A 10875-nucleotide genomic window follows, 5' to 3' on the forward strand; every position below is an offset into this window, starting at 1 on the left:
CCAACAGTATATCCTTAATACTCACCGTTATAACTGAGATAACCTTTAGTTACCAACAGTGTATCCTTAATACTCGTCGTTATAACTGAGATAAGCTTTTGTTACCAACAGTGTATCCTTAATACTCGTCGTTATAACTGAGATAAGCTTTAGTTACCAACAGTGTATCCTTAATACTCACCGTTATAACTGAGATAAGCTTTAGTTACCAACAGTATATCCTTAATACTCACCGTTATAACTGAGATAAGCTTTTGTTACCAACAGTATATCCTTAATACTCACCGTTATAACTGAGATAAGCTTTAGTTACCAACAGAGTATCCTTAATACTCACCGTTATAACTGAGATAAGCTTTTGTTACCAACAGTGTATCCTTAATACTCGTCGTTATAACTGAGAAAAGCTTTAGTTACCAACAGTGTATCCTTAATACTCACCGTTATAACTGAGATAAGCTTTAGTTACCAACAGTATATCCTTAATACTCACCGTTATAACTGAGATAAGCTTTAGTTACCAACAGAGTATCCTTAATACTCGTCGTTATAACTGAGATAAGCTTTTATTACCAACAGTGTATCCTTAATACTCACTGTTATAACTGAGATAAGCTTTAGTTACCAACAGTGTATTCTTAATACTCACCGTTATAACTGAGATAAGCTTTAGTTACCAACAGTGTATCCTTAATACTCACCGTTACAACTGAGATAAGCTTTTATTACCAACAGTGTATCCTTAATACTCATTTTTATAACTGAGATAAGCTTTTGTTACCAACAGTGTATTCTTAATACTCACCGTTATAACTGAGATAAGCTTTAGTTACCAACAGTGTATCCTTAATACTCACCGTTACAACTGAGATAAGCTTTTATTACCAACAGTGTATCCTTAATACTCACTGTTATAACTGAGATAAGCTTTTATTACCAACAGTGTATCCTTAATACTCACCGTTATAACTGAGATAAGCTTTAGTTACCAACAGAGTATCCTTAATACTCACCGTTATAACTGAGATAAGCTTTAGTTACCAACAGAGTGTCCTTAATTATCATCGTTATAACTGAGATAAGCTTTAGTTACCAACAGAGTGTCCTTAATTATCATCGTTATAACTGAGATAAGCTTTTGTTACCAACAGAGTGTCCTTAATACTTCTTGTTATAACTGAGATAAGCTTTAGTTACCAACAGAGTATCCTTAATACTCACCGTTATAACTGAGATAAGCTTTAGTTACCAACAGAGTGTCCTTAATTATCATCGTTATAACTGAGATAAGCTTTTGTTACCAATAGTACAACTTTAATTCTTATCGTTATAATGGAGATAAGCTTTTATTACCAACAGTGTATCCTTAATTATCATTGTTATAACTGAGATAACCTTTTGTTACCAACAGTGTATTCTTAATACTCACTGTTATAACTGAGATAAGCTTTAGTTACCAACAGTGTATCCTTAATACTCGTCGTTATAACTGAGATAAGCTTTTGTTACCAACAGTGTATTTTTAATACTCACCGTTATAACTGAGATAAGCTTTTGTTACCAACAGTGTATTCTTAATACTCACTGTTATAACTGAGAAAAGCTTTAGTTACCAACAGTGTATCCTTAATACTCACCGTTATAACTGAGATAAGCTTTAGTTACCAACAGTATATCCTTAATACTCACCGTTATAACTGAGATAAGCTTTAGTTACCAACAGAGTATCCTTAATACTCACCGTTATAACTGAGATAAGATTTAGTTACCAACAGTGTGTCCTTAATTATCATCGTTATAACTGAGATAAGCTTTAGTTACCAACAGAGTGTCCTTAATACTTCTTGTTATAACTGAGATAACCTTTTGTTACCAACAGTGTATCCTTAATTATCATCGTTATAACTGAGATAACCTTTTGTTACCAACAGTGTATCCTTAATTATCATTGTTATAACTGAGATAACCTTTTGTTACCAATAGTACAACTTTAATTCTTATCGTTATAATGGAGATAAGCTTTTATTACCAACAATCTAAATTCAAATTCTTTTCGTTATGACTGACTCTGCTTCTTATATAAACAAGTTTGCTTATTCAATGTTTGGATAATTTATGCTTTTGACGAGTGTAATTAAAAAAAATTATTTTAGTATTATTAGTGTAAGAATTATGTAAATACTCTTTCTAAAGTAACATTAGTTCATGTAACAGAAGAGGCCCAATAAACACTGGTGACCGTTACTTGTTTATTTCTTTAAAGTTAAGCACAAAGTACATAATGGGCTCTCTAAACTCTACTCCCCACGGGTATCGAAACTCGAACTGTACTGTGTAAATCCGAAGGCATGCCGCTATGCTATTGTGATGGTTGAGAGTGGACGGTAGTGACCTTATAAAATAAACAAAGTGTTAACTTCAACCAGGAAACTCTTAAACCTAAAGTAAGAAAGAGAGTCTTCAGTTTTGATACTTCTAGGAAAATATACAAGTGGTGTGAAGAATAGATAAATAAAAATTGTGTATCAAAAACAATTTGTTTGTTTTCTAAATCAGAAGATCCTAAGGAGTGGTTGGTTTGGGTGGTTGGTTGTATTATTATCTTGTTCTAATCTTGGCTAATTCAAAGAAACGGAGCCAAAATGCTTTTCAAACAGCAAAAGCACTATTGCTATTAAATGATTTTATTCATGTTGTTAGAAAATTGATAGTTATCAAATTATTCTGTTGAAGTGTTCTTTTCTCATTGATGGAAAATTGAGTTATCTAGTTCTATTATTATTTCAATAATGTTAGAAAATTAATAGTTATCTAGTTATACTATTGAAGTGTTATATTATTGAAATATTCTATTCATATTGTGGAAAGATTAATAGTTATCTAGTCCTACTAGTGTGTTTTACACATATTGTTTGAAAATATATAGATATGTAGTTCTACTCTTGAAGTGTTCTTTCATATCGTTGGAAAATTGATAGTTATCTAGTTCTAATATTGAAGTGTTTGATAAATATTATTGGAAAATATAGATATGTAGTTCTATTATTAAAGTGTTCTTTAATATTGTTGGAAAATTGATGGCTCTCTAGTTCTACTTTCCACTGGAATTGTTGGTCATCTCTATGCCAAAACTGAGGAGTCATTTGGTATTAAAATATCCTTTACTATATTTAAACTACAATATTGTTCAATATCATTATATTGATATAATATATTAATTACCACGTTTTAAAATAATCTTTTCCACTCACATATGAATGTGTTCGTTTAAATTAATAATCTTTGTTTTTCTTAATATCTCAAATCATTCTGCTGAATATAATATATCGTACTTTTCACTTAATTTAATTAAGTTTTACTTAATTGGCCAAATAATCGCACGTTTGACGTAATTTTAAATATTTGTTTACTGCAGAAACACATAAGGTATTTAGATATATCCAGCAATACAGCAAATACATCAGTTATTTTATATTTAAAACATTGCAATAGACAACAGAAGCATATGAAGTGTATTTTCAAGTGGTGTATGAATATATTCATTGTGGAAATGGTATAGCTTTCTCTAAAGAAATATACAATCCTTGAATGTTTACAACGCAAACAAAGTGGTTTTAATAGAATAAATTATCTAGTATTTTAAAACTTTTGTTACTGTAGCCTACGTCATGACACTCGTCCTAGCTCTCGCAAACTTCCATTATGCTTAATAAAATAATAATCATTCGGACACTAACTGGGCCTAAATTTATGACACTAAACAAATGACTTATTCAGTATTTTAAATACTTCTTGCTTATTTCGGGCTGTGATAAACGTTTTCGTATGTGTACCAACATTTCTATAACTGTACAGTTTACTATCATTAGGGCGCTACCAATGATTGGTACAAGAGCTATGCAATAGGAAAGATACAAAACACCCATTCAAGAATCGTCATTGAACGTACTTCGTGAATTCATGTCCATCATGGGAATCAACAGTGCTTACAAGCACACTTCCCTAGGACCTTGAAATGTAAAGGTTGTGTTTTCCATACTGAGCTACTGCCCTTTTCAGTAGTAACAAAATCACAATAACCTCGCAAACTTCAAATAAACAGGAGATTGTCTAAAAGGTGTCTCCGGAGATAATAATGGTTGGAAAGTAACCATAAAGCCACCATAATTTCGAATTTTCCATGTGGGAATAAAATATGGTGCCATTAGCACCTGTGAAAATGAAATAAGACACAAACGCAGAGACTAAGCGAAAGCGGAGAGTTGTTGTTGTTTTGAATTAAACACAAAGCTACACAATGGGCTATCTGTGCTGTGCCCACCACGGATATCGAAACCCGGTTTTTTAGCGTTGTACGTCCGCAGACATACCGCTGAGCCACAAGAGAGCAGCGGAAGAGTTGCCAGTACACAATGAAATGTACTGTGTACATTTGGAAATGAGCTGTAATCTTAGCTTCAGAATGTTCCGGCACCCCAGGTAGTGAATTTGGATTTGATCGTATCATGAAGGAACAACATTCTGCAGGAGGTTGATGGAGCATTCAAACTTTCTTCAAACAATAAAATTCAAAACATCAGTGTCATATTATTAGTGTTATATATGCTGCTGATTCGTGCTCATTACGACATAAAACTCCATGAACTGGTTGACAAGTGGATGAGAAATAGCAAAGTAACTATAAAACAGCAACGTATCTTCCAGGTCGTACAGAGCTAAACAAAGCGAGGAAGCTGACAAGCTTGCAGGAGAAGCCTCTATATCAAACTCTGCTGTCAGGATATCGACCACCTTTGCACTAGAAAGTTGGAAATGGTAACCACAGGCCTTCATCGATATTTGGAAAAAATGCGACTGTTGGCATAAAAAAGTGCTGTGTGGTGAAACTAGGAAACGCAGAAACTGGGAGATCAATAGGACATTCTCCAACCATAACAATACTGGTAACACCAATATTGGAACGTCTTTGATAGGTAAAGTATTCACGAAGAAAGTTGGTTGAACGGACAGTAACTGTCTACTGTAGAAACACGAGTGTAGAAGACGATGTTTCGAAAATCTTCCGCCTTTCGTCTTTAGGTCTTCATTCAACTCTATTTCATCCGCAAATAAACGACCTTCCAACCCCTGTAAGATAGTTTCAACGTGAAACACCAGTGCCTTTTGGAGCAACATTTAGAACTGTTACCTGAAGCTCAGCCCGTCGTTGTTTTTGAATACATGGCTCGAATAACCAAGAATGCATTATTTTACATGAAAATGTCACGTGGGACATGAATTGCGAAAACGTGGATAATAAAGCACCTGATAAAGGAAAGATACTAGAAAATTAATACGTACGAAGAAGCACAACAACAGAACTAAAGCAGAAACAGCCTTTGTCATCAATGAAATAGATATTCTACAAGTGAAATTCTACAAGTGAAAATATTGCAACTCTATTTCGTTCCAAGGTAGAACAGAGAGGTAAATCTAGGGGTCAGAACACTGAAATCAGGGTTTAATGTCATTCTGTGGACAGAGCAGACAAACCAATGTGACCTTGCTGTAACTTTACAAACCACATTTTGTAACGACTTAGTTAGGTACTAATTTTTTTGTCATTACACCTTTTGATTTAAACTCTTTTGAATAAAATATATTTTATGAAAATACGTATTGTTGTTCATAATTATCCTAGCTAATTTTACTCACGGTTTGCTATGTACATTTTCACGTATTACGCTTTAAAATAAACTACACACACAAAATATCACGCGAGAATTATTTGAGAGGCTTTATAAATTCTAGTAGTTAATTTTAATTTGCAGTAACGCAGCTATGTGTTGCATAATTAATATATGCAAGTCATTAACATTTAAATGGCTTTAAGCGCAATTTTGGGATTCAAAACCAACGAGAGGGAATGAAGTTCAGATTTTGTTATTTCTTGTGTTTTACAACGTCAAAATCAAACGTCGAGGGCGAACGATACTTAATAAAATCAATAATCAATTTAAAGTTGCCAGACCAGATAACGTATTCCCACTTCTTCCAAGACTGTTCCACATTACGTAGATATGTTGTTAGCTGCATTCTACTTTTAATTACGTCTTCCACTGATGATTCATCGTGTTTCTTTAAGGTGATGGCGATTCTTGCCTTTACTTCAACAGCTGGATTCAGTTCCAAGTCTTCATTACGAGTGCAGTGCATGACAACCGAAAGAGAAAGCAGTATCGATTATGAGTTTGGCTATCCATTCAGGTAAGACAGAAAGTAACAAAGATTTTGTATTAAATAAAATCTGTTGTTTGCGTAGAATAATATGTTTTACCTGTGACTGTAATGATGATGATATGTAAACAGGGAATGGCAAAGTTTCACTTACAAGGTTATGTATGTCCTCCCCAAAACTTACAAGGTTATGTATGTCCCCCCCAAACGTAATGTCCAAATTATAGACAGAAATCATATTTCTACTAAGATCAGTAAACCCTGTTCATAATAAACAATACCTGATTTGTTGCACTTGTCACTACTGATAGTTAGCTGTGAAAATGAGTATAGGAAGGTCGAAGGTTCGAGCCGTAATATTCTCGTGAACAGAGTCCACACTTTCACCTATAAGGGCGTTATAAGAGTGACTCCTAACACTACTTTTCGGTTTAAAAATAGCCAGGTGCTGATAGCTGGTTGCTCTTTGTCAAATCAATATTTCTAAATTAAGGATAATTATGGTGTGGGCTTAGTTAGATCTGAATTATTTTGCAATTTTATTATCCCTTCAAGTAATATATTTTATCTTGCTTGATACATAAGAGTGCAAAGGCACCTTTTTTTTTTTTACTGTGATTTGCGATAGACGATTGTAATTAACTGTTTGAGTAATCTTGTGATTTTTCAGTTAACTCGTGATTTAAGATACAGCTCTCTCCGATGGTGGAGTCTTCGTACCGCCAGGGGATGAAGCACAACGACATGGTTAAGGACGACCACTGTAAACACTTACTTCCATGGATCAATTTCAAATGACGTCAAGAGCTCGTGGAAGCTCGATTTAACGTGCACCATCTAGGGCACTGTGATGTTATTCTTTTACGTTGTAAATAATTCATGAGAAAACATTTGAAGACGACTCTTTAAATTAGTATGCATGTCACTTTGCTATTAAAAAGTAAATCTACTTGTACAAAACAATGATAAAAAGGCATTTTTGAACACACACGTTTATCTATAACATTTAATTAAATATTATTTTCACCTCAATTTCATATACAGTAAAAACACCTCCACTGCACATTCACACAGCGCTGTTAAAATGTGGTTTTAAAATTTCCACAAAGCTCTGAGTTTGGAGCTACATGTGCTGTCGTTCTTAGATTTGAAATAATAAGTTTAGAAGGAAGGTACCTAGTCAACACCACCGACTGGCAACTCTGAGACCACTCTAGTCGAAGATTGAGATGTAGGATTGACCATGTTCGTATTCAAGTTTCGAACCAGAAGTTACCATACGACTAAGCAAAGATAAAATCAAAGCAGCTATACTCTTGGCGAATCGTTTAAGGGTTGTACATGTTATTCATCATAGTGGTGCACAGGCTCAGATCAGACGCTTTGTGAACCATCTTGTTCCGAACACTAAACTGTAGAATAGCAAATATATGTGTTATTCGTGTATTCAGTGAATAAGAGTTGCGAATGTTTATAGTTGAAATAAACTTTGAATTTAAAAGTAAAATGTAATTTAATAAATATTGAAAATCGCTTGGTGCTATATTTGTTGTTGTTTTTATAGGCTGCGTTATACCAGCTTTGTTGTACCAAATGCGACGGGACTTATAACACCACCACGGAAAAGATTCCTACGACTTTTCAAGTAGTGCGGAATTCTTTGTTGCTACTGGTATTCTGGCCTTCTTATATTCCACAGGGTCATTCTCTTCTACATTATTTGTCACGAAAATACATAAATGATCAAGCGGTTGCCAATTACTGTGCTGAGTTTACTTTTTTTCTCATTTGATAAACTTTAAAAGTTCCAGCTTTAAGCGGTTTTAATCAAAACTTTTAATAGTATCGATATAACATGTCATATTCTATGTGACTAGAACGTTTTCTGGTAAACAGAAACCTTCATGTAAGTCCAGGTAGCTAGCTAGATCTGCCACTTGCAGGTAAGTCCACCTGGGTCTGTCAGTTTGATGTAAGTCCAGGTAGCTAGCTAGATCTGCCACTTGCAGGTAAGTCCACCTGGGTCTGTCAGTTTGATGTAAGTCCAGGTAGCTAGCTAGATCTGCCACTTGCAGGTAAGTCCACCTGGGTCTGTCAGTTTGATGTTAAGTCCGGTAGCTAGCTAGATCTCTGCACTTGCAGGTAAATCCACCTGGGTCTGTCAGTTTGATGTAAGTCCAGCTAGCTACTTCGTTCTGCCACTTGCAGTAAGTCCACCTGGGTCTGTCAGTTTGATGTAAGTCCAGGTAGCTGCTAGCGATCTGCCACTTGCAGGTAAGTCCACCTGGGTCTGTCAGTTTGATGTAAGTCCAGGTAGCTAGCTAGATCTGCCACTTGCAGGTAAGTCCACCTGGGTCTGTCAGTTTGATGTAAGTCCAGGTAGCTAGCTAGATCTGCCACTTGCAGGTAAGTCCACCTGGGTCTGTCAGTTTGATGTAAGTCCAGCTAGTAGATCTGTCACTTGAGGTAAGATCCACCTGGGTCTGTCAGTTTGATGTAAATCAGGTAACTAGGTATCTGCCAATTTGATGTAAATCAGGTAACTAGGTGGGTTTGCCACGTTGATGTAAGTTAAGCTGTCACTTGAAGGTAGTCCAGGTAACTAGGTATCACTGGAGTTAAGTAGCCAGTTATGTTTACTGTAGCTTGTTAGAAATGCCAAATTATCCTATGTCGTCGCCTGATGATTGTTGGACCGTTTACATTTCACACCATGATGTTGATTCCGGTATATATACCAAATCTTTCGTCAATAAAACATATAGTTTCGTCCACCATCCCTTTCTTCAGTAAAAATATGGATACATTCAGCAACCTTGCTTGCTACAGCTTATAAATATGTTCACCGATCTCTCTCTAGTAAAAGAGCAGATTTACTAATCTTTCTGAGGGTGAACAGCGGAACTGTAATCACCCTTATGAACGTTTTAGAATTACAAATACTTCACCTTTGGTAAATCTACATGCTAAGCGACGAATTTATAATGTGTTTTTCTATAACATGGTAACACGATTCAGTGTATCTTTATATTAGTAATTATACTAAAGATAATTGTATAAATGTGTTGAAGATGTAATATGTGTAATTTCGAAACGTTCATTTACGATGTTTGCAGCTGTTGCCATGGCTCTATTATTCATTATTAGGTTTCGCTTTCCATCAAATAATTCGAGTAATCTTTCTTCAGTAAAATGTAAAGATTTATTCCTTGCACAATTCATGTAGAAGATGTTCAGAACTAATGCCAGAGTGATTTATAATAATTTATTCATTCAGACATACAGACGGACATACAAACACGGGAATTCTATATGATGCGGGTGCTACCAACGTTTATCCTAATGCTATGGGCGAGGCCCTTCTTGCCTGAATTACGAGGTCTGAAAATGTGTATTTATTATAGGTTACACCAAAGTAATCGCAGTTCTCATGTTACAAGTTTCCAACCCATACATCATGCTGTATTGGAACTGTCAACCATCCCTGGACGATAAATTACAGGGAACTCGATGTAAACCATGAAAAAGTTAAAACCATAAGTTACTAACCATTAGATAAAAACAAACAAACAGATTGAAATCTGAAGGAAATAAACTTTTTTAAAAATGTTAAATCATAGGCTGCCGTACCATTGAGAAAAAAATAAATTATATAGCCATGTTAGTATGCTCTTGGTGAAGAGAGATTAAGGTCTGGTCGATTTTAGTCATTATATGGGTTCACCACTAGGATACAAAGCTTTACGGTTTCTTTTTTTCCTAATCATTCTTTCTGAAAAACCAATGCCAGGTGGTTAAGGCGCTTCCTCACTTGTAATCTGAGGGTCGCTGGTTCGAATCTCTGTTACACCAAACATGTTCGCCATTTCAGCCGTGGGGGTGTTGAAATATGACGGTCAATACCACTATTCGTTGGTAAAAGAGTAGCCCCAGAGTTGGTAGTAGGTGGTGATGATTAGCTAGCTGCCTTTCCTCTAGTCTTACGCTGCTAAATTAGGGACGGCTAGTGCAGATATCCCTCGAGTAGCTTTTTTGCGAAATTCACAAACAATAACAACAAACAAACTGTAAAATCGTAAATGAAGTTCATTCTTCTCCACAAACAAAATTAATAATAACCAGCCCCCCCCAGTGGTTGTGCTTGGTGCCTTATAAGGCTAAAAATCTGCGTTTGGCTTCTGAACAAACTGGATTAAATTACACTTGAAACCGATTAACACCAATGTATGTGTCTTACTGGAAAAAACGTTGAGAAATTATTAAGTTTCATTGATTTTTGTATGAAGAATACTAAACAAGGCGCATGCGTCATAAGAATTATCATATTTTTAATTAATTGTAAAACAACTTTTCTCATTGATACACTGATTATTACCTTTAAACCTTTACAATCCACCACGTCCTTTCGTCAGAGACACGTGATCTATCTGACCCTGTAATATTGAGACTAGCCCCCTGGAATAAGACTTTGTCGCAAGTATTTTGTCTCCATAGACTGTGACATATATATGTAAATATACAGTCATTAAATAGTTGTTCTGATATGTGACACGATATAAATAAGTTAAAAGCAAGTCGTAGAATTATTCATGCAACTAACTTATTTTAAATTTCTTCATTGGTGATTGCATAAGACAAAAACCCTTACAAAAGTTATGT

At 35.0% G+C, this 10875-nt stretch overlaps 1 protein-coding gene across 1 annotated transcript in view; it reads left to right on the forward strand.

The window, feature by feature from the left end:
* Positions 1–9587, forward strand: part of LOC143250377 (synaptophysin-like) — a 51449-nt gene extending 41862 nt beyond the window's left edge. Inside the window, exons 3-5 of the mRNA XM_076500822.1 lie at positions 6125–6246; positions 7781–7861; positions 9494–9587. Of these exons, the coding sequence (XP_076356937.1) occupies positions 6125–6246; positions 7781–7861; positions 9494–9587 (297 nt within the window). The remainder of the gene's footprint in view (positions 1–6124; positions 6247–7780; positions 7862–9493) is intronic.
* The last annotated feature ends 1288 nt before the right edge of the window (positions 9588–10875 follow it).

Source organism: Tachypleus tridentatus, chromosome 5 (assembly GCF_004210375.1).
Source record: "Tachypleus tridentatus isolate NWPU-2018 chromosome 5, ASM421037v1, whole genome shotgun sequence".
Taxonomy (NCBI): Eukaryota; Metazoa; Arthropoda; class Merostomata; order Xiphosura; family Limulidae; genus Tachypleus; species Tachypleus tridentatus.